The sequence below is a fragment of the Epinephelus lanceolatus genome, chromosome 12 (assembly GCF_041903045.1).
Source record: "Epinephelus lanceolatus isolate andai-2023 chromosome 12, ASM4190304v1, whole genome shotgun sequence".
In the NCBI taxonomy this organism is placed as follows: domain Eukaryota; kingdom Metazoa; phylum Chordata; class Actinopteri; order Perciformes; family Serranidae; genus Epinephelus; species Epinephelus lanceolatus.
The window spans coordinates 39,914,482-39,938,674 of record NC_135745.1 but is presented as its reverse complement, the minus strand read 5'-3'; the positions used below and the strand labels follow the sequence as shown (position 1 = coordinate 39,938,674).

The following is a 24,193-nucleotide window of genomic DNA, read 5'->3' as shown; positions in this document are numbered from 1 at the left end:
TCGCAAAGACACCTTCTAAACTGGACACTAACAGTCAATTACACTGTGGGTGGGATTAAGCAAAAGAAAAAAAAAATAAAGGAGCTCAGCACGGGCACAACAGCACTGTTAAAAGATCTAAAGAATGAGAGGGCAAGAAATTAAAAGGGGGCAATATATAGCTGTTTAGAGGCTGTACAACACACACAAACACACACACAAACTCTTTTTGGCTTCCTTCCCCTGTAGCCTCCTGCAGTGATGTTGGACAAGCTGGGGTAGATGAGAGCCAGATGCTCTAGAGAGGACAGGAGCTGAACGCACAAATCACAGACTGCTCGCAAACAGTTACAGTCTCACACATTCACTTTCTGTTACTGCAGAACAGGCAGATCGAACCAAACTCCCTTCACGCCGTGTCTCCTGACCACCTTCCTTTCCTAGTCTCTTTATTTCCTTTGCCTTCCTAATTTGGTGCTTAACGCTACGTCAAACTGACCTTTTGTAAAGCTCAGAAAATAGAAAAAAAACAATCCTGAATTATCTGTTCCGAAATGGATCTAAAAGCTGTAATTTATCAATTTTTTTCTCATTACTCAAACTGATTTGAGTTGTGGGTATTCAAATCATTTATTAAATTAATTGTAAATAGCACTGCATTCTGCATTTCTTTTGAATTTAAAGTGTTTTCCATTGGACCAATAACCATGAAATCTATTTGGGTAATGTAAGAGGCACTAGCTTACTCAATTATGGTAGTCTGACTTGATTAGCCTAGTCTGAAATGAGCAAGAGAGAGGGTGAAACACCTAATTCAATCATTGGCAGCCATGAAGAACAGCAGCAGCAAGCCCCTAGACATGCAAACATTTGACCCATTTCGCAGATTTGTCTCTGTGGGCCCACAACACTATTTTCTATCTAATTGTAATCTCTGTTACAATACCACCATTATGGTGCTGCCTATTAGTACTGACATTATATTGGGAATACAGTATTTTGCAGCTCAGTGTGAATGATTGCAAAGCCCTTGATTACCATATGGGGTTTGCCTGTATGTTGCCGTATTAAAAGAAAGCTGAGCACTATATGAGAGAGAGAGGAGGGCAAATATTACAAGGAGGTGACACGTAAAAGGGTACAGACCGCCGCTGCAGGGCTTGTTTGGAGCCCGTTTATGAGTCATGGGCTATTAATCGTATTGTTTACAGTATTGTAGCAACTACTGGCTTCGAGCAGCCCGAGGGAAAGACACAGAGATGAGCCAGGCTCCCCTTGCAGGCTCGGGCTGCGGTAAACACACGCAGGGAGAAAACACAACATGGATGTCCGAGAAAAACCCTTTCCTGGACACATTACTACTGGTTAACAGCACTTTCGATTTAGTGGCAACTGTAAAACTTAACAACTAGGTCTAATTTATGAGGAAACGCCTTTACACTGTGTAGTGGTGTGCGTGTGAGTAATGAACGAGGTGAAATATAGTAAAACTCCCCAGTTCCTGCCGCACCCCTGTTGGTAGAGTTGATTTGTCTCTGTATTTGGGACTCCAAGTTGAAAGATTCATCTGTCACCCACAGGGTTCTTCCTATGTGTCTTCCTCAATCTTCTTTCCACTGCTGGAAGACCCACGCGCGCTCTTAAAACATCCAGGCACACTTACACACACACCGGGGACTCTGACACACTCTCTACTTGATGCCCAAAAGCTAGCATTTGATGTTGATAACTTACATCACTTACAAGGAAAAGCCTAACAGAAGCTGAGGTTTTTTTTCTTATTTAACATGAGTGGTATTGTAATTGTACTGATGAGAAATTATAGATTAGACTTGTTTAAGCAACGTATGCCAGGACATTCTGTGCTGGTGCTCAATCTAAACACGAGGAGGGAGAGCGGACCTACTATCAGGAAGCAATAATAACATCAATCATTAACTAGAGGGGCTACATATCACATCCTTCATCCGAGGGGCTTCCGATCAACTTCCAACTCCAAGCACTTCTTCATGACAGTCGTCCAAGGCACTTTTTTGAAATATGATTCTATGGTAGGAATTCCTCTAAGCACTCAATCGAAACAACTGCCTCTCCACTAAAAACACACCAGACAAGGTACTTTCATTTCAACCTAGGGAGAGATTTTCGAGGGCTTTAGGACTTGTGGACTGTCTCCCCGATATTGCAGGAGCTCGAGCGTGAAATAAAAGTAAATGGGCAGACTGGAGAAGGCGACATATATCTTCGTTTCTCTGAAGGCAAGGGGACAGAGCGTGGACTGAAGCAAGCAACGCACACACAACACAACAGGAGCCCCGATATAGAAAATACTGTACTCCAGCACTTTTCGCCGCTAAATCAATGAGTCCTACAGCGGGCCACCTTTCTGCTCTTTACATTCTGACACTGGTTTACATGTACGCTTCACACACCCGTCACATTTTAATATTTATAATGCAAACAATTTTGCTTACGCTGTGCCAGTCAGTGACCTTGCCTAAATAAGTTTACCATTATTCATGAAAATTTAAAAGCTGTGCAATAAAAGACAACACAGTAGCCTTGTAAGATTTCTTCCCTCACCGACTACAAAGTCTGCTGCTGACCATATGGCCAATTTTGTGTGTTGTGTGTGTTTGATTTTTTTATTTTTCTGTCACTTATTGGGTATAATTTGAAAAGATTTAAAACGTGGATTTATCAGATAGACCCTTATCTATATAATTACATTTAATTATAGACTTTCAGGGATCATCAACTCTGGAACGGCCTGCTGAAGGGGATCGGGCCAGAGCTAGTTCTGTATCTTTTTAAATGAAAAATCAATAAATAAAAAGAGGAAAACACATAATTGTAGACTTACTTTAATTATTTTAAACTCTTTATGTCTATCTGCACATTTGTTTCTGTTCATATACACAGGCGTCTTTATTTGTTCATTTTTATTTCCACATAATTTGATCTTTTTATAAAGCAATGCAATTTAAGTGCTATGTTTTTGAAAAATCCTTAATAATCATTAAATATTAACTTAATAATTGTTGTTACATTTAAAGAAAATAAATCCTTCACCCACAATCTGAATTTTATTTAACTATTTGCCCATACATTTGAGACAACAAATTTTAGCATTGATAAGCAACAATTTCTGTTTTTACGTAATTATTCTTGTCGAAGTCAATCTACAAATCAGTTGGTGACTGTACAAGACAGGAAACAGGCCTTGGCTTTAAACAATCTATTCTGCAGTGTGCCAGAGGTGGAGGGCTGGGTCTGGCCAGGCTTGTGGCAGGTGGCAGGTGTTCCACAGCCCTCTGACCTCAATTCCATTTGTCCTCATGCCAAATGAATGAATGCCAGTGAAGGGGAATGACATTTAGCCTGGGATAACCACGCTTATGCGCAACCATACAAGTACACATCGAAAGCGCTCGGCACGGGAGGCAGCTGTTAACTTCTCTAGAAATCGCTTCAGACTATAACACTGACCCTGTACCGTCAATGTCCATCAATTTAAGAGACCTCGGATGATCAACTTGATACAGACAGCCGTCTCACTGAGCCATCTTTAATACGCTCATGGTTGAGAGACAGGAATAAAGAAGCCAAGAGTGGAGCAGTAACCTCCTACAGCCAGAAATAGCTATGGCCAAGGACAAGGCGAACTGCTGCTGCTGCACAGGCCAGCCTCTGCTCACAACACACGGTGACGGACCAGCTTAACACCAAAAAGAAACAACAAATGAACTTCAAGGGCTATTAACTACACTAATAAAAAAAAGTCAATGTAAGACAGATGCTTTCAAGGCCTCAAAGGTAGTCTAATGTCAATTTGAGACCATACCATCTGCTGGGGAGATGGATGAAGCCTATAGGCCCGCTTCAAACTTCAATCAATGTCAAACTAAATTGAAAAATCCCAAAGCAAATTTTATAGCAGGATAAAATGTGATCAGTGATCTACTGGAATTAAACTTCATTTAGGTTTCATGGTTTTAAACTAATTTTAAATTGAAGTGGAATCTGTGGAAGAATTTCTTAAATATCCACACAGAGTGGCTGATTTATTCTACATTTAGAACTGCTTTCAACTTTTGGAGAATTTTAAGGGGAAACATCCCAAAAGACTGCAGTAGTGTATTACATAACATGTTTGGGAGACACTGCAAAAAGATGATTAATCTGTGACTTTGATTTATACGTTTTGCATATTTTCCTTGGAACACGATAAAATAAATCATGACTGAAAATTGATATTTACATCACATACACCAATTTGTGAGATAAATAAAGATTCTTAAGTGCCGTGCTTTTATAGACTCCTGATGCCAGGACAGGAAGCTCTGCCAGTTAATCAAAGTTTATATTTGTTCATGTTTGTGAAGGAACATAATCCATCTCCTGGTTTAGGCCTGTGGGTGATGAGTGGAGCTGTAAAGGTTTGCGTCAAGGTCTGGTGGTCACAGTCCAGTGCACGCAGCCGCACAAAGAATACACAGTGTGTATACTGATGCACGCAATGCAAAACCAAAATTCATAGGTGCAAGTGCTGCCCAGAAACTTTTAGCCATACGCCGTTAGCAACATATGCTGACAGTAGCACAAGCGAATTAGCATGTGAATCAGTTACACTATGGCGAGCAGAAATCAAAAACCAGAGCTGCAGGTTTCCGTTCATCTACAACACTGGAGAAAGAGTTGTGTATAAGACGAGGGAAATGTGTCGACGTTGCTCCACCGTTGTAGGGTATGTGAATGTAAATACATCCAACATACTAAGGCACATTTGACATCATCACCTAGAAGTGCCAGGGTGATACATGTTTGGGCGCTTTGAATGTTTAAATTTAGTCATGGTGGAACAAAGCTTTATTTTCTAATATTCTATCTATTTTGTTTTTTTTACATTTCATAATATGACCGATGCTTTTCAGTTGTATAGCCTATTGTGACCTGTTGTTCCCTTTTGAAAAAGCGTTCAGTGTTCGTACAGTGTAATTCAAAAATATTAATGTTCCTTATTTTTATCATGAAAATAGTTAGCATAGAAACCAAAGTTGTCAGTGGGTAAAACCAGCAGGAGGATTCTGTCTGTCTTTAACACTTGCACTACTGTCTGTTCATAATAAATGAAAAGAAACATATCCTTGGCCATTGTTTTTTTCTCCTGTACCTAACTTGCACCGAACTATGACCCCTAAACCGAGGTACGAACCGAACCGTGACTTCTGTGTACTGTTACACCCCTTGTGATGAGCACACATCTTTCATTCCAATGGCGGATGATTAAGTAACGGATTAGTAGTAACAGATCAGTGATTCTGCCACCGGCCTCTGTCCTCTGGCTGCTACGAAGCAAATAATGAAGTCTAGTGGTTTTAGTTTTGATTAATATTTTCAAAGGTTTGACATGGCTTGATCATAGAAACGCTCTGAAATGTTCTTTCCCCTGAGTTAAAGCAGTTTAAGTTGAACTGAAATAGATATTCAGAACCAAATTCTGCATCAGCTGAGTTATTATTTAATACTCAAGTCTAACTAATCCAAACATGGCTAGTCTAGTCTGGTACGATCTCTAGGTGCCACTAATCTGATTTCTGAAGATATGATTTCCACAGTTTTTACTGCACTGTGTGAGCCCTCTCTTTTACAATGACGGAGTTTTGTGCATAAATGCTGAATCATTCAGGAAGGAATCAGAATGCGTCAAATGAGTAATAATTCTTTCTCACCTTTCTCATTATCTATGAATTCACTGTGTGGACAGTATGGGGATTCAGCATGTCTGTATCTCATCTACTGAATGACATTTATTGAGATCTTACGGACAGTGTTTCACAGATTCCACTTCAACATGCCCTGGTCCCTTGTAGACACCAAGCAGGTGTGACATCTAACAGGACAACAGGACAGTGTCTCATACCTGGGGTTTCCTCGCAGGGCAGCATGATGCAAGGCATTGAAGCCGTTATTGTTGGTGATGGTGACATCAGCACCGGCTTCCAGCAGCACTGACAGCATGTCATCTCTCTTCTTGCTGATGGCATCGTGCAGGGGTGTGTCCCCCTCTGAATCCTAAAAGGGAAACCTTATGTTAGTCACTACTCTCGTACTAATCTGGGATTCAAACCCTGCCTGAGACGACCTCTCTACTCTGGACTGTGTCACAAAGCATTTCTCAATACATAAATAAATCGTAGTGATAGATACCTGGAGGCTGGGGTGGCAGCCAAAGTCCAGCAGGGTTTTGACCACCTGCAGGTGGCCTTTGTTGACAGCTATGTGTAATGGAGTCTGCCTTCGCTTGTTCCTGGCATTCAAGTCAGCACCGCCCCTCTGCAGCACCTCAATGACAGAGCCCTCATCACCAAAGGCTGCGTGGTGCACTGCCCGGTCTCCATCTTTGTCCTGAATATAATGACACACCCGCATAATGACTCAGTGTTATGTCTGTGAGTGCATTTTCTTTTCCTACATAGTGAAATGCACTTACATAGGCTAAGATGCCTTTGTGTTAAGTAAGAGTATAGGTGAGAGAGGAGAAATGTAGCAGTATTTAATTATACAAACCTCAGCTTCCAGGTCCACGTTATGTTTAAGCAGCAGCTTTAGGACATCTACGTGACCATTCTGACTGGCTGCCTGCATAGCGGTGTGTCCAGCACACTGCCCGTTCACCTGTCAACACATCAAGAGTGACAATACGGGTGCATGTCAGTTTCATGTTTCATGTTTAAATGTTCATCTACTGAACTAGCTGTTCACCTGAGGGGCTCAGAGATTGGTGAGGGTATGTTTAAGCGTTTGTATGTGTGCGTGTGCATGCACGGCTGTGTGTGCATGTTTCATCACCAACTGCAGCACTGCAAAAACACAGAGCATAAATATTAATGTGGACTCCTTTGGGAGTCTCGAGACGTCTCTTGTCCTGGCAGGCGGATCACTTGGCCAAGCTCAGTGTGCTCAGCTTTAAGCAAATAATTCCACTGAAAGGCAGTAGGGCATCTGGCCAGCCTTCACCGCTGACACACACACTCATTCACTCTCTCTTGCTCTCTGAGTGAGGACAGTATTGCAGACTTGACGTAACCAGCTCTCATAACCTAAACAGGGCGCAGGCTGCTGTCTTGTGGCAAACAGGTGTTTTCCTTGGCCTTTAGCCTGTGTCAGAACGCAATCTGCAACCACACTGAGTTTGTAGATCTCGGCTTGATTTTAAGAGTGAATCTGGTCTGTGCTGCAGTGCACACCAATGCTCCTTGGTGTCTCCTCTGGGCCCAGCCTTAATGCTTTTCAGATTGAGAGAGGTGCAGGAGTGGGAGGATCTCAGAGCCCTTTCCTAGGAGACTCTCAGCTTCCTCAATATACTGAGAGCAGAGCCGAGCACAGCCAGGGATATTTCAGCTCCAATTATCAATGCACTCAGATCTTTCGTAAAGACAGAATGGCAAAATGAATTGATGCTCATCAAAAACCCATCTAGGAACCTGGTAGCAGCTCATATCATAATGTTGTATGTTCAGCACTTACATCCACATCAGGTCTCTTGAGAATGTCTTCCACCTTGGCCAGGTCTCCATTGGCTGCTGCCTTTACCAGCTCCTCGTTGATGTCTCCAGACTCCTGAGTCTCAAATAGTTTCTTCAGCAACTGAGACAGACGCTCTGGCCAAACAAGAAGATAACATCAGTAAGTGACTGCATGTAGGTGTCAGAGAACAGGGAGAAGTGAGGACAAAAAGCTAAGATGACACTCTCTCTATGTCAGTAGTGCTTGTTCATACACACCTCCGGAGGCGTTGCTGACAGCCGAGCCAGAGGGCGCAATCTTGGTGACAGCGGCAGGATTGTACGTCCAAGAAGTTCCACAAACCTCGACCTTCAGGTCACTGTCAGAGTAGATCTGCTGCACACGGCCCACCTTGCCAAGGGTCTGTTGGTAAATGTTGCGACAAATTCATTAGTGTATGGAGGGCTGGTGTCTTTGGGCTACACTCTGTGTAACAGAGCCTGTAAGTGGCAGGAGAAAGATGGAGAGAGATTGTTAGAAAGAGCAAAAAATGAGAGAGGAGGGAGGAAAGGATAAAGAGGAGAAAACACCAGCTCAACACAGCAATTGTCCTGCTCGCAGCAGATACAGGGCCTGCTGCAAAATAAAAACAGACAGAAAAAACTAAATATTACAGATTTAAGCCGTGTTCTTGTTATTCAAGGACATTTACGCATACGAGAAAAAAGATGAGAATAAGAGGAGACCCTTCTACTGGCTAGACTATTCTTCATCTATACAGGCAATACAGAGAGGACAGAGCAAAATGCTTTCCAATTTTGAATCATATCATCTCCATCTTGGCTATATGAGAAAGAGGCACTTTGAGTCTGTCGAGCCGGGTCTGGGGCTGTCCTGGAGGATGCCATCAATAACGGGGACTGCTGCAGTAGAAGCGGCAGCGAGCGACAAACAGCCGTGGTTAGTGATCAAAGCTACAACCCATCTCAGGGTTTTAAGGCTCATTAGCTGCTGAGGGGGGCCAGTTTGGCAGGGACAAGTGGCCATATTGGAGTAGACTGGCGTTACATAACCTAAGGCGTGCTGGGCACCAATGAACAAACTTCATAATAAGGGAAGAATAAAGTCGTGTCCAGACCAAACAAAGATAAATACGAAAAAATTGGCAGCAACACAGCCACAGGGTGATTTGAGGGGAGGAATCGTGTCTCTGCATGTTAGTAATCCTGCAACATTTCTTTCAAGAGGATGAGGGACTGGCACGGCTGAGTGTGAGGGGAACAGCAGAAAATTGCACACAGCTAGATGAATTGAGTCTAATTTATAGAAGGCTCTTGCATACAAATTGTGTACTTGTGATGAGGTCCAAGTCAAATTCAGATAAAGAAAACACACATACACACATGCCTGGTGCCAATATCAACTGCAATGATTTTCTCACATTTTCTAAAACCAAAAATACCACCGGTTTTTCTTGGTCAGGTTTATATGAAATGATCCACTGGAGCTTGGTTTAGATGTGAAGACTGTTTGTCTCCACACAACTCTACAGCTACAGTCCGGTGGATAGTTTCATGTGACATTGTGCTACCCAGATAAATGAAATAAATCTACACAGATGCATTTCTAAAATTATTCTACATATTTCTGGAAATCATTCATGCGCAGTTTATGAGTGTGAACATTTTTTTAAGACTCTTACAGGTAGCATCGCCTCAGCCCACTCTCCGTGGCCTCTTTGTAGCAGCTTGATGCGGTCGATGTCGTAGCAAATCTGGACCAGGTCTCCCACTAGGAACTGGGAACTGCCTCCCTCTGCACCGGCTGCTACTTCACCACTGCGTACTACGTTGGCCTTTGTCAGCACTGCTGGGTTGAATGTCCATCTGAGGATACAGAAATTAATGCATTCAAACAACTCTAATTCACCCAAAATTCATAAAACATGACATCGGACCAAGAATGTACACATGGAATATTTGGGGATTTGCAAGCTACAATTAAGTAAACCAAACAAATTTAAATGATCAATGCCAGACAGTCATGAGATAACATTTTTATGTTACTATTGTGATACTAGAAGCAGACTGAAAATTAGCACTTAAGGTGGAAATTAGGGCTGGGTCAGTGGAAACAGACACGTTTTTTTGCTTTAACCTGTCATTATGATGTCAATGTTGATTGCTACAGAATAAAGACAACATAGGCATTCAAATTGGTTCTCTGTTAGCCTCGCTTTCACTATGCAATTTTGTCTGCCACCAGGTACAATCTCACAGGAAAATGAAGGTTCAATTTCTGGCGCAAAAGAAGTGCATCAACCACTGCGCAAAAAAACAAAACAAAAAAAAAAAACCAGGAAGAGAATAGTGCTTTTGTTTTACCATTAGCCACCGGTAGCCATTTCTAGATACCAAAGAGCATCAAGTTCTTTCGAGTTACTATCTCCAGTAGTGGAAATGGTGGACGGCGTAACAGCCAAAGTAACTGGGGAAAGTGCGGCACTTGTTCGGCTTTGAGGAAAACGAAAAGCAATCCAGTTGTCTTTGCAACAGCGGCACTAACATGAATTCCACTTGAAAACACCAGGATGGGAAAAAGTTGTCTGTTTCCCCTTTGAGATGCAAAGAAGACCCACTTTTTAAATTACACAGTATTTAACTACTAATTGACCACAAATTTTTAAAGAGTCTCTTCTCTCAAGTGTTACAAGCCATCATTTCATCTCTTGGTGAAGATGTATATAAGTGTTCGGTGGCTTTTGACTGAGTTGAGGTGAAAGGGGTTATATAAAATTCAAATCATGGGAAACGACGGTAATGAGACGCAGAGATTTCATTAGTTCCACTTATTGGCAGCCAATAAAAAGATCCGAGCCAGTCCATTAGAGGCTCACCTGTTCCCACTGGGGTACTGGACGACAATATCGTGATCTTCATCGATGCCACATACTGTGCCGGTGGTAGTAAGCGTTTCGAACATGCCGTCAGTCCACCCGCCGTGGCCATGTTGGAGGGACTGAACGATCTCTAGGTCTAAGTCGATGTTGACGAGGTCTCCAATCTGGAGACCGCCAGGATTTCTGTTCCCGTTCTGCTCACCTGGGAGATGAAGGTAAGGTTAAGTACAGTCATAATAATATTTGCATTACTAAAAATGTTTTGAAAAATGGCGCTAGTTTTGCTTTGACTTTAATTCTGATAAAGCTGTAAAAAATAGTCCTACAAAACACAAGTGCTGCAATCTATGAATAATGACACTATCAAACCAAATGAGGGATTTCTGCTGCAGAGTTGAATCCAGAGAGACGATTCGTTCCTGGAATTCTTGGAATACTGTAACTGCATGACCTGGGCCTGTTCTTGGCTTTGCAGCCAAGTGATTGTGCAGTGCTGCCATCTAGTGGCCAAACCCCATTAACTACAAGTAAAACTCCCCTAATGCCCTTGAATTCACTGCACCAGAACGACAGGTGAGAGAATTGGTGCAATAATGACGGTGGACACAGATTATGGGCTTACTTACCTAAAACCGGACAGTGGTCTCTGTAAAAAGAGCCTCCTTTTGCATCCTGGACACATTTCAGATCCGACTGAGAGGGAAAAGAGGAAAGGGGGTTAGATAATTACCCAGGGTACTTCCATTAGAGGAGGGGCATGATGATCATGAATAATGAAACAAAGAATTTACACACTTCAAGCTGTAGCGTCAGTGTAGTCGCCTAGAATACTAACAAAATCAGTGCCCTAAGGGTAAGGCAGGACAATGAAACACTACACTGCTACAAAGAGAAGGCTTCGTATCATTTGTGATGACTCAGATGCGCAGCCACTGTGGCAGAGTTAGAGGGCAGAGATGAGCATGAGGCAGAGCAAACATTCCTCTGAACTGATGGAACACTAAAGTCCTGAGTACAAGTCTCAACAAATTAATAACTCATGTCTATCCTACTGTATCCAGCCACTAAAGCACCTCTGATCTTATGAACAGATACATTACTGAACAGGCAAAGGTGTTGGCCTCACATGCTGCATTTGGAACGTACCCTAACGTGCAGCAGCTTTGCAGGATTTGATCACTGTCTTAAATAAGAAACAAAGTCACAATAAACCAGTCAAGATGGGGGGTCAAATCCGTGGTTTACTTAATCCAGAGGCAGATGCCATCCACTTTCCTACCAGCCTACTAAAATAACAAAGGACAAATCTGTTATACAACCGAGAAACCCGACTGGCCTCTTTCGTAAAAAGGCAAGGGACGTCTCCACCAATCAGGGTGGTGCTTTTCATTTGAGACGCGTGTGTAGCTGCGCCTTCAACAACCCCTAGAGAATGCCCCCCTCCTCTAAAGTTGACCTCCATGTTCACTCTCCCCCCCTAAAAAGCAGAGGGAACAGCTTGCCTTTCTCATGCAGATACCTTCCCCTTCCAGCTGCCTCTACAATGGTCCCTTACTCATGCTTGCTGCGTGGCTCTCACAAAGGCCTGGCAGCGAAAGAAAGAGCCTCAGCCCTGCGGTCAAACACAAAAGCCACCTGACAGCTGATCTTTTGTGAGACTCTGTGTGTGTGTGTGTGTGTGTGTGTGTGTGTGACTGACTGAGCATGGGGGCCAGGATGGAAGTTTGCTCACCATTCCCTCAAAGCCAACTCTGTACAGGTTCTTGGCCCCATTGTCCCACAGTACGTAGGCAGCGCTGTGAGGGCTGGCTGCGCTCCAGTCCTGGATCTCTGTCACCTGCGAAGGAAGAGGAGGGATAGGATGAGAAAGACAGATAATGAGATATTGAAAACAGATTATTTTGGGTGTTTAATCGTAATTTCATAAAAATTTTAGAGTGAAAAGGGTATCGACTGGCTGTTAATGAACATGAAGAGTTGGGCAAATTGTATGTGAAAATATATTATTGACCAGAAGGGGATCATTTTCATAGTGGGAGCTTTCAAGCAGGTAGTTTTCATCTTAAAACCTCATGATGATAGTGAATATGATACTTTATTGATCCCTGCAGGGAAATTATCTTTTCAAATTGAAGGTCAGAGTGAAGGTTGAACTACTGAACAGAAACTCTGGAGTCAAGTCAGTATTCCTTGCCTCACTCAAAGACAAGGAGATGTCAGCTAACACAAGTTAAACTTGGGTTGCAATAGTTACACAGGTTTAAATTCTTCTGCCCATAAACTTGCTACCAATTTGCACCCTCACACTGAGAGGTTTGTGTACCACTGTTTTCTAACATGGTGACAGAGGAGAACAAAAGTCACTGGCATGCTGATGTAGTAAATCTATACATAGCAGTGTCAGACGCTCTGTATGCTGCACTGTCACTGTGTTTTGACTTCAAGTTTTATTCCCTCACTACTGAGAAATATTAGGAGTGGGATTCATCAAGAACAAATTTGATTAGGTTCTGATTCTTGGGGTCGCAATTAGATTTGGTTTTAATTCTCCCTGCACTGCAATCATACAGTCAATGTTAAACCTTTTATTGTCTTATTTTTTTCCTCCAGTTGGGAATAGTTGTGAAATCTCCAAGAATGTTTTAATTAAACTTTTGCAACCATTGCTGAGTTTGTTTCCAAAGACAAAACAAGACACAAGACAAAGGCGAGCCTCACTGAGTCAGGCCACAGACAGGAACTGTAGAAAAACACTGCTTATCAGGACAAGGAACTTTTGACACGCTATTTTCGAAAAAAAAAAGGTGCCATAGCTTTCAGAAGACTCTACTGAAAGGCAATTAGATGCAGTGGTTTTTCCATTGATAAAAAATCAGTGTACACTTATCCAAATGCGATGAGCTGCTTCATCTTCAACTGAGTAAAGTCCTAAACATCACTAACCGTTATGTTTCCATCAGTCAGCATTCTGAGAAGGGCTGATCCATACTGGGGTTACAGTATGCTTCAGTCAGCATGCAAAGCTCCAAAACATTTTGGAATATACAGACAGTCAGTCCAAAGTTTTGATACAACAATTCTAGGCTCGCATTTTTTTTTTCCAGAATTTGGAAACAATGCTGTAGGAAATGCTCTTCACATAAACTCCTAGCACTTAAAATATTTTAGAAAGCACTTAATATGATTAAATAACCACATTCACCTTCTTCCTACAAAGATATAAAAACAAAGCTTTCATATATAAATAAACCAGAAAAGTGCACTCAGTAGAGTGCACATCTCAGCCAGGCGGTCGTGTTCTGATGCAACGCAGCTGACAGAGCTTTTCGCGACCTCTCTCAACAATAACAAAAATGGGGAATAATTAATTTTGTATCATGCCAAACTTTAGTGGATCATACCATATCAGGTATGAAATTAATCTGCAAATGCTCCAGGTCAAATTGAGACCAAACCCTTCTATGGATGTCAGTTTTTCAAGCCACGACAAAGGCCAAAATTTAGCCTGCAACAGACTAGGGAAGGCTTGTTGCTTTTAGCTGAGCCACTTACTGGAAATACGTTAAGCTCTATGCTTTTGTTCACTTGTGGCCCCTACCGGCCGGTAAAGTGGACTAAGAAGCCAGCGGTCACTGGCAGTATAATACAGTTATTAAAACAGGTTTTTCAACCATTGTGAATCACTGCAAACATGAGAGGTCCTTGAGCATTCAGTCATAAATCTACACACAAAATATTAGGCTGATTGGTCCAGTAATATGCAAGATTAGCTGCGGACAGACAGATACACACACACACACACACACACACACACACACACACACAATCCTTCCCTGGCCTCTGCCTAGTAAAGGTAATAAGACAAGCACGACTCCTTCATAGAGGAGGAAAGGGCTAAAAAAGGAAAAGGGCTTCTTATGTTCCTCAGTCTATTTATGGTCGGCTGGACCATTAATGAGTTAATAAATCTACAGTTCTAACCTTTGCTCCACTGAACCCCAGAACTTGTGCCTGCACATTAAGAAAATTAAGAATCAGTGAGAGCCGGTGTGAGTCTATCTTTTGACTCTCTCACCTGCTGTTCCAGCATAGAGTGTTAATAAAAACCACCAAAAGCATTCCAACAAACACATGTGCCACTACTTTTCTTGAGTTAGTACTTGCAATATTAGATTATGACTAACGCTATACCTGACGTCTGTAGTGAGAACGAGCTCACAGCTTTTGGCTAAAAAAATTCAGGGCACTGTAAGCCAAGGCAAATGATGCGTTACAGGCATAAATAAGCAATGAGCTATGAATGGAGAACCGCAAAATCAATTCAAATCTGGAGGATAGGGTTGGGATTTTCACAAGACAATTCTCTCTCCATCACAAGCAGCGCAGCGCTTTCATCACACATTGAGAAAGTGTCAAGAGCGGAGCTGTACTGGAGTAAATTAATTCTTTAATTAAAAGCTGTGCCTTAAGTAAATACAGAAATCAAATCGTTAAATTATTTTCAGGCCCCTTACAGAGGTAATTGATTAATGGGCCTCGGGAGGTAATATTCATGCTAAACTAACGGAACATCTAAGCTGCAGGACATGCAATAGCAGTTTTCTGGAGAGCATATTGCTTACAGCATCATAAAACAGTAATGAGATATGCCATTAAATAACACAGCAAAATGAAGTCTTAAATTGCCTGGAGGGACTCTTAAATTGAATACTCTGGGGTCCGGACCAGAGTCAAAATACAAGCACTTTACAGCACATTTACAGTATAAATCTAAATAGACTGTGCTAAACAAATGCAACCTCATCAGACATTGTACTACCTTCTAATGATGTATTTAAGCCTGGAACAACCTGCAGCAAAGACGTCTGTTTATAGCCTCCGTAAAGATAAATTAGAATCTGTGGAATTAAACCAAGGAGGGAAGTTTTTCAGTGGCGCTACTAGTTCCTAGTTCTCATTTCTACACAAATTTACTTTAACATTTTGATAGTTTCCCAACACGCTGTGCACAAGTCAACCTCTCTTCAGCATGAGTTTAAAAGGATCCAACACATCAGCCTATATTTTCAATAACCCTTGATTAACTGGCTTTAACTGCTAAAGTTTATCAACTTATTTATTATTCTTCACTCAAAGGTACACTATGCAGAAACTGTCGGTTACTGCTTTTCAACAGTATCACCAGCGAAAGTGAAACCCAAGATTTACTCTCATTTGCGTGATGTTTACCATCTGGCATTTAGTCTTGCTGTTGTAGTCGCTCTTTCCAGTGTTACACGGTGTTCATACACCAATTATATCCCTTGCCCACCACCCCCGCCTTCTTCCCTTTTTTTTTTTTTTTTTTTTTTAAATCAATTAGTCGGCGACGGAGGCTACAATTATAAACTGAAAGTGTCTGCTCTGTGCAGCAGCAGCAGTCACAGCATACAATAGAAGGATTTCACTTTTAAAGACAGTTTCCTAACAAGATGACGGCGCAGGATTTGGTGTCAAAGCAAAAAAATTAAAGTGCCTATTTTGCAACATTTTGGATTCAACCGAATAGGGAACCTAAGGAGTTGATGACAATGCTGAGAAACTGGAAGTGTGCAGCCTGTCGCCTGCCGCTCTTTATCTAACAATCACTATGGCTGCTACCTCTTGTTCCATTACTCCCTGAAATACTTCAGGGATGACTGTTGTTTTGTAGACGCAATTTCGATGAATGATATCACTAGTGCTAACCACACTGACAAACACTGCATTTCCTGTTATGACTCCATGTATAAGAAATATGCTTTAAATGTGAAGCTACAGCAGTAAGAAATGTGCATGTACATGTACAACGCTGGACAGATATTGAGATCTTTTGTTGTAAAATATCTGGTATAATCAGTAACACAACAGTCTCAATGAGCTTATTAACCACTGGGAAAGTTTCCTCACCCTGGCACCCCCTCTAGCACTTGGTCGCTACCTTTGTATAAAGTCCCGACTTCACCTGTGCACTGTGCCCAGGCACATCCAGGCAGAGTCTCTACAGATAAATACACTGCCACACACCTCTACTGGGTCATAAGTGATTATTGAGAGGGATTACTTTTGTACAAGTCTTTACATTGTTTTTTTTAGGAAAATCCTGCATAGTATACCTTCAAGGAAAATTATGCTAATTATTTACTTTTCACTAAAATTTCTGACATTTCGACTCCTGCTACAAGTGGCTGATATCAACATATAACTGACAAAGTGATACGAGACGATACACTGATTTTAGTTATTGTTATATTCATTAAAGTTGATTGCAGATAAGTGATATATTTTGTATGAATGCTGCAGAACAATCTTACACTTTAGCTAGGACATAGTGCTGCACACCAAGCTGGGCATCATACAACTTAACTGTGCCCTCGCGTGTCTGTAATATCCTTGCTACAAACACGTTGAGTCAGGCAGTGCCCTTCCTGTTTTGGTTGAGGCTCCTGCGCATTTCAAATCAGATCATATCCTGGGATGCAAGTTTATTTTTTCCTCACACAAGCGATGGTGGTGGTCTCTGTCAGGCTCACCAAGCCGGCCCTACCTCCAGGGATTTATTATGCACTTAACTGTGCAGCTCTCAACTGAGAACAAAAGGCTGAGTCTGCCTGCATTTTTGGAACTGAATCATCGAGTCATGTTCATTCAGCAAAAACTGGAGAGATGCCTCTACAATCATGATTTATTGGAGACAACCTTCTAGTTTGGTGCCTTGTCCACTGCGGAAAACTCTAAATGGCTGGAACTCAGAGAAGCTCTCAGGTGATGTGGAAATGTATTTGTAAAAAGAGAAAAGTGGACAGAGTGGCAAAAAGCACATGCTTTTCGCTATATGAGAAATAGTAAAGCCAGAAACCTTTTGGAGCCCTGGCTCAAGTGGGTGCCTGGCTGCCAGACTTACTTTAGCCCGCACCTCACTGGCTTTAGTACTTACTTATCTCAACTCTGTATCGTACGTATTCACAGATCCAAACAGTTGGCTTAGGGAGCCAAAAAGGGGCAGAGTACATTTACAAGATTTGCTTTTGTGGCTGGCCACCTACCTTTCCTCTCCTCCCATTGCCTCCATCTTGGTCTTCCCACTGCCAGTCCACTCCTCTCACCACCCGGCCACCAGTGAAGATCCCTCTGGCTGTGATTTTTTTTGACTTGCGACGTGACTCCAAAAGCACTCTGTTAAGGTAAAAACAGAGACAGTTATTTTTATCTGGGTTAAGCTCTCATCACTCATGCTGTGACACTGTCAGAGTGTTCAACAGCAGGTGTTTACAGGGGCTCTGTTTACATGGATCATTTCACAGTTTTTTCAATTATTAGCAAATATGCACTGCAAAGGGGATGCCAGGGCCTCCCTCCTGCTACCTTGTGTCCTCAGCTGCCCTTCCCTGTGTGCCTACTGCTCTGGAGACATGGTGTAAATTACTCTCAGGAAATGGGACATGGCTACAGATGAAAAATCTTACTGTGAGCACTTGGCCTTAACAGCACCTAATCTGCTCTATCAACCACACAGTCCCAGGCAATCTTTAACTGTCTCAATATTGAGCAACTAATGTTTGATGATAGCACAACAAATCAAACCAGGCACATTTGTCAGAGTTGTAAGCAACAAATCAACCCTTGACTTATCTTTTCTGTTCTTTGAAATCACAAAACACCATTTTGCAGTGGCCAGTGCTTTGGGGTGAGTTTTCTAAAGTTCAAAATGAATTGGGACTTTCTACTAGGCACTTTAAGTACGACTTAAATTAAGTACTTGCATTAAATCATTATAGAGAACTCAAATACTTGCAAAAAAACTAATATAAGAATAGGAATGAAAACTGACACAAGGTGAAAACATTGCGCAATTGAAAACACGTGCAATTTGAAATCCATTTTTTTAACAAACACGCACCAATTAGCCTTAAACAATAGATTCAAAGTTGGCATGAAAAAAAATAAAAATAAAAAAATCAGCAAACGTTCTTCACAGGTTAGATGCAGCACTGAAGGACGGTCTCCATATTCTCCAGTCAGTTCATCATCTGCCCGGTTCCACCAACTAACACAGCAGCAACAGCTAACATCCAAGAACAATATGTTAAATGTTCCCAACAAACTCACACCAACACTGAAACAGCTGGACGCTGTCATTAAACCTGTTAACAGTGGTTAAGCAAAGTTAGCCATGTGATGCTAACAGTTAGCCCTGTTATTGTGTGTGTCTGTGTGTGTGTTCGTGAGTACAGGCGGACTCTTGGCAACTGTTCCTCAGTCCAAAGCTCACACTCCCACGGCAGAATAGTTTCATTATGAAATGAGAGAGCGACAGCAGGGCAGAGAGGGACTGAGCGAAGGAATACACTGCACACAGCTCTACAATAAAATAAGATCTCACCCATTTTAAATAGTAGGGCTGTGTGGTATACCGGTTCATACCGAAAACCGGTATTTATTTTCGTTATGATATGAATTTTTCATATCCCGCAATATCAGTGAATAGCCCAAACAACGTCTGGAATGTGCGTGGCGGGAAAGTGTTTCAGCGGGGACCCATTTCACCGCTGCACACCACAGGCGTGCTAGAGCCGGCGAGAGTGAGAGCATAGAGAAAAGTTCATAGGCGAGAATGGCTGCCGGAGAGAGTCCTAAAAGCGAAGCAACTGTACACGATGACCCAGAAGAACTCATACCAAAAAGAGCAGTGTTTCCCCTATATGCAACTAGCAGCAGCACACCGCCGCTACTGAAATATGACTGCCACTGCTGATCCCCCCCCTAGCTCTTTAGAAACTACCGTAATATTATTTGGCGCTACGGACGCTTCATGTCCAGGCCTATAGAACAGGTCTACACCTTGTCCTTTTATTAAACAAACTAAATAGCCTTATGTTATTTATCTTATTTACATGACGACATGTCATTTCTGTCTCTACACGGTCACACGTTTACAATTCTCCTCTGCTCTCTGTAGTTTCGCCCCGATGCGCGCACGCACGCACACACACACAGAGACACGTGCGCACACACACACACACACACAGACAGGTGAGCACACTAGAGCGTGTCTCGGGCTGGATTTTCCTGACTGAAGCCAACCCGAGTCCGAGACAATTACAACTGAGGGGCACTAATGGAGCGGAGCCTGTGTTGCATTCAGGCGTTGTCACGTAAATAACAAATTCCAGCACTTGAATAGGCCATAGCACAACACAGCAGCATGTCAAGTGGGCCAAATGCGAGCAAAATACCATCAAATACCGTGAAACCGATATGATTTTTTTTAAAAACGTGATATGAAAATTTTGTCATAACGCCCAGCCCTATTAAATAGTAAGGCATTTTTTATAAACGTCATGTTCACATGTGGGAGGTTGGGCTGAGATAACAATACGCTGACCGGGTACTTGAGTACTCATGTCCATCCCTACTTTCTATTGCCTCTAGGAATGGTATGTAATTAAATTAGAGGAACACATTGTGTGTCATTGAGAAGCAGGTGTCATGCCGTAACATTACGAATAACAATCACTTTTATAATAGCACGGCATTCACACCTCACTGACAGTTCCTTCCCTTTCCATCCATACCCAATCACAAATGCAAATGAAAAGCCAGAGGTTTAGTCGACAAATGCAATTGTTTGACATTTTGCTGTCACTTTAATGCTGTGAGCTGCAGTCTTAGCTCCACTTAGCTAAAGGCAAACCTATGAAAAGGTAATAGCAATTAATAGCTGGGCTCTAACCATCAAACAAGTGTGAGCCATGATGGTAAACACGACAGCTGGATAGTGTAGATCTAACCAATGCAAACAGCTTGTGGCCTCTAACCACTCCCTCTTCGGCAGTTAGTGACAGAATCTAATGTGGTGTAACAAAACACTCCACTACGCTGTCGGAGCAGTTTGAGCTGGGGAGACCTCCAGCACCCATTGTGCATTATGCAATGTCTGTCTCGGGGGGGATGCAGTCGTATTCAGTTGAAAAGGCTGCCAGCTGTTGGGCCATGTGTTCACTTACTAAACTATGGTGTTTTGCTGAAATAGGCCTGAAATGGATGAAGCATCATCACAATACTGACAGTCTCTGCGATAACACAATCAAATGCAAGTTGTGGAGTTTAGTGAGTGTGAAAATTCACTAACAGGTTCAAATAATACATTTAGAGTCTTCAAATCAAATCAGTGGCTGGTTTTGATTTTTTGCAACAACACGAGCTACATTAATCTATCCCTGTCTATGTAGAGCATCTTTGAACGCACTGAGTAAAACGGCATACAAAAATCTGACTTGATCTTGTCTGTACATGAATTAATTGGTAACAATCTTTCCACTTTCCACACACCACACCTAAAACATTGTTTCCACTAAAAACTTTCTGTATTTTTTTTTTATCACGAGACCTGAGGGTAGATGCACGTCACTACGAAGTACACACACAGTACCACATGTAGGATTAATGGTATTGTGCACAGATCTCTTGCCACTGATCACACCCTGGTTTTAAGTCTGCCCAAACTGTAAAAGCTTCTCTTACAATTTCCAACATCCTGACTAAAAAACTTAAACTAATCACATTTTTAGGCAGACTTTTAGTTAGTCATCTTCTAGTAATGCTGGCTAATCTTGCTGACAGTGTCAACACTTCCTGACAAGGCTTTACAGCAAAACACCTTCACTCTAAAATGCATTTATGCCAGATACATGCAGGAAGGAGTTCATATAAATGGCACTTTTATGCATCATTGAGACAAAGAGAAAACAAAGCGGCTCCCTCTGTGACAATGCCATTTGAGTGACAGAATGACTGGTAAAAGGGCAAACAGTGAAAAATAAAGCACTATTAAGCACAAGGGATTGCTGTAGCACCCTGCTGTGATTGAATGAAGGGAAAACACTGGGGTGTACATGTCTAATGTTATTCATCACATTATTTTGATTTGTAACTTCAAAGACAGTTATTACACACATGTAAGTCCTTTGTATTTAACAGTAAGCTGTCTAGCACAGTAATGTAGTGACAAGGTTCCATCATCTCTGTTTTCTGCAGAGTCAAAACTTTAATTTCTTAAATTACAAAGTCAGCTGCAAAACAGACTTTTTAATCAGTCTGCTCTTTATGTGTCATGCACCCTTTTGAAGACATAAATACGAAAACCAAAAATAAAAAATGTGGGAAATCTGCTCAGATAAATTCTATAAATGGGAAGCGCTGCATTAATATAATTTTAAAAAGGTACGACTGGATCTTAAAACGAAGCTGAGTTGTTGCCTGGCAACTGAGGGCTGGGAGTATGGAGATAGATTCTGTATGCCTGAGAGGCAGGGTGCACAAAAGAATTCTCAAATGTCACAAATGTCTTTCTCCTATCTGTGTGAATGATATGCTCTAGTCTCGGTTCTTGTGTGTTTGTGTAGCCTGTCCTGATACCAGGTTCGGTGACGGAGAGGAGAGTATCGTGTGGCTCAGGCTCTGGCTGTTTGGCAACATCTAGAAGCTGCTTTACATCCTCCTCGATCCATCTTTTTCATGCACATTCAAGTCTATGTATCGTTTCTTCTAATAGATTGTCTATGTTTTAATTTTATTGTGTTGGTCTGTTCTGTACACACAACATCTACTGCATCCTGAGAGAGGGGATGGATTTTTGGGGAGTTATTTTTAATCCGAAGAAAGGATCGAAAAGTGCAGAGGGTGTCATATGCTATACAGGCTGTAAAGCCCCTGAGGCAAATTTGTGATATTGGGCTACATAAATAAAACTGACTTGACTTGACACGCTCACATGCACAAAGCCTAACTAATGGAATAGGCCAACCAATCACAATAAAGTGCAGAGGTTACCTGGACTATCTTGTGTCCATTTTATCATTGGCGGGTCTGAAGTGGGAGAAAATACTGGCAAATATGAGTGAGTTAACTAACCTCTCGCTGCCTGGGGTGGTGATCCTGTAAAACCGGTGTCTCAGGTGATGCTTGTCTCCATGGTAACAGGTTGTGCAAAGGTCGTAATTGGTGCATTCAGCACATTTCCAGCGAATACCAATGATGGGCTGTTGACGGCAGGTGTCACACATGGTTCCATCGTGCTTGATACCTGAGGGATGGCAGTATCGGTCAACATCAATAAACTTGGATATATATATTAGTATATGCAAAAAGAAAAAACAAAACATGTTCTGTATGCAATCTGGACTCTGTATTTGACAAACTTTTACATAATTGTGTGTACCATACCATATGTTACTTGTCTATATTCCCCATAACTTTTGGGAGTGCTATATTCACGCTCACAACATCTGACACTTGTTAATGTGAGAAGAGCTGGACACATTTTGGCGTTAATGGCTCTAATCAATTACTTTTCAATGCTGATACTTAAGAATCATGAAAAGCACTCCTGAAAACACTCAACTGCTCCTCATCCCATGGCTGCATCACCAGGTGGATATGTAAGGAAGTGTTACCATGTTGGCATGTAATACTTTTCACAAATACAGAGAGGTAAAGCTAGACAGTGTTGAAGTGGTCCTTTAAACATTTGTGTCTGCGGTTCTTCAGAGTACATCCTACTGATGCTCCTTTATATACTAAGAAAAGTGGGTTGTTTTTCTCTCTCTCTCTTAATGTGTAACTTGAAATCAAAGGCTATGTTGACGTATATTTGAATCTGAGCATTGTATATCTTGTAGATCTCTAAGTGCTGTCTGTGACATCAATCTGTTCAGACAGGATGTATTCAAATACTAATGTTGCTTTGATGCAAATAGTCTGCGCTCAACACACATAATAGACCAGCAACACCTAATTTGCTGCTTCCAAATATTATAAACACAGACTTGCTTCAACAGCCTGTTTTGAAAAGCAGACACTTAGCGTCACTACTTAGTCTTAAAGTGCTGGTAAACAAAATCAACTGATGGAAAGTTACCTGTTGGGGCACTGTCTAGTATCCGCACGTCGTAAGCTCCAGAACAACGGTAATTAGCAGCCGTCCCATTATCCCAGACAACAACCACCTCCTCTGGACTTTCAAAACTCCTGACGGTGCCAACATGTCCCTCTCCACCATCCTGCTTCCCCCACTTCCAGTCAGGTCCGCGGACCACTCTCGCGCCGACTCCTTCCATCATCGCTCGGTTATTCCTGCCGGTAGTCATTTAAGAAAAACGACTCGCACTGCTGAAACAATTCCGTCAAGTTCGCAAGCTAGCAGCCTTTGCTAGCAGCCAATCGGTGCGCTGGTGGACAATTTCCCAATGCAAGTGCGAGCAAGTCCTAACAGGAAAGAGGCTGGAACAATCCACAAAGCTAGCCTGCTAGCTAAGTAGCTAAGTTAGCTACCTAAGGAGGCTGTTAGACCCTCTTGCTGAAACTATTCCCACAAGCTAACGTTCCCCCAAGCCCAAGCTTTCTCAGTGTTGCATCTGAGAATGAGAAACTAATTACCCTAAAAGCCTATTAAGTAGCCATGTTGCTAGCTTAGCCAGATTTGAGTGCCCAGCAAGCTGGCTGTCTCTCTCCTCCACTCCACACACAAGAATGCCACCTCTTCAACTTAGCAAGCTAGCGAGCCGAGTTGCTAGCTATCGCAATGCTAGCAAGATAAACCTCTCCTGGCTAGCAAGTCCCTTCCGTTGAGGTAAATGTAGTCCTTTTGGTTGCTGCTTATCCTTTTTGATGTTGTCCGTTGCGCCGATAATCCATCCAAGATGTTTCCTTTGTCAGCCAGAGATGGTTCCCTGGAGTCAACTCAGAATAAACGCGTCGCCATTATTGTCAATCATCGTTCAGACCTCA

The 24,193-nt window shown here is 42.1% G+C and overlaps 1 protein-coding gene across 5 annotated transcripts in view; it reads right to left on the bottom strand.

Annotated features, from left to right (window-relative positions):
• mib1 (MIB E3 ubiquitin protein ligase 1) overlaps nt 1-24,193 on the bottom strand; it is a 60,709-nt gene extending 36,516 nt beyond the window's left edge. For all 5 annotated transcript variants that reach the window (XM_033650197.2, XM_033650198.2, XM_033650199.2 and 2 more), the window contains exons 1-12: nt 23,325-24,193; nt 22,319-22,490; nt 17,452-17,581; nt 12,120-12,224; nt 11,014-11,080; nt 10,385-10,589; nt 9,191-9,374; nt 7,767-7,911; nt 7,510-7,643; nt 6,550-6,657; nt 6,190-6,387; nt 5,903-6,054 (exon numbers count right to left, since the gene is read on the bottom strand). In XM_033650197.2, coding sequence (XP_033506088.1) covers nt 5,903-6,054; nt 6,190-6,387; nt 6,550-6,657; nt 7,510-7,643; nt 7,767-7,911; nt 9,191-9,374; nt 10,385-10,589; nt 11,014-11,080; nt 12,120-12,224; nt 17,452-17,581; nt 22,319-22,490; nt 23,325-23,553 — 1,829 coding nt within the window. In that variant the 5' untranslated portion in view covers nt 23,554-24,193. The remainder of the gene's footprint in view (nt 1-5,902; nt 6,055-6,189; nt 6,388-6,549; nt 6,658-7,509; nt 7,644-7,766; nt 7,912-9,190; nt 9,375-10,384; nt 10,590-11,013; nt 11,081-12,119; nt 12,225-17,451; nt 17,582-22,318; nt 22,491-23,324) is intronic.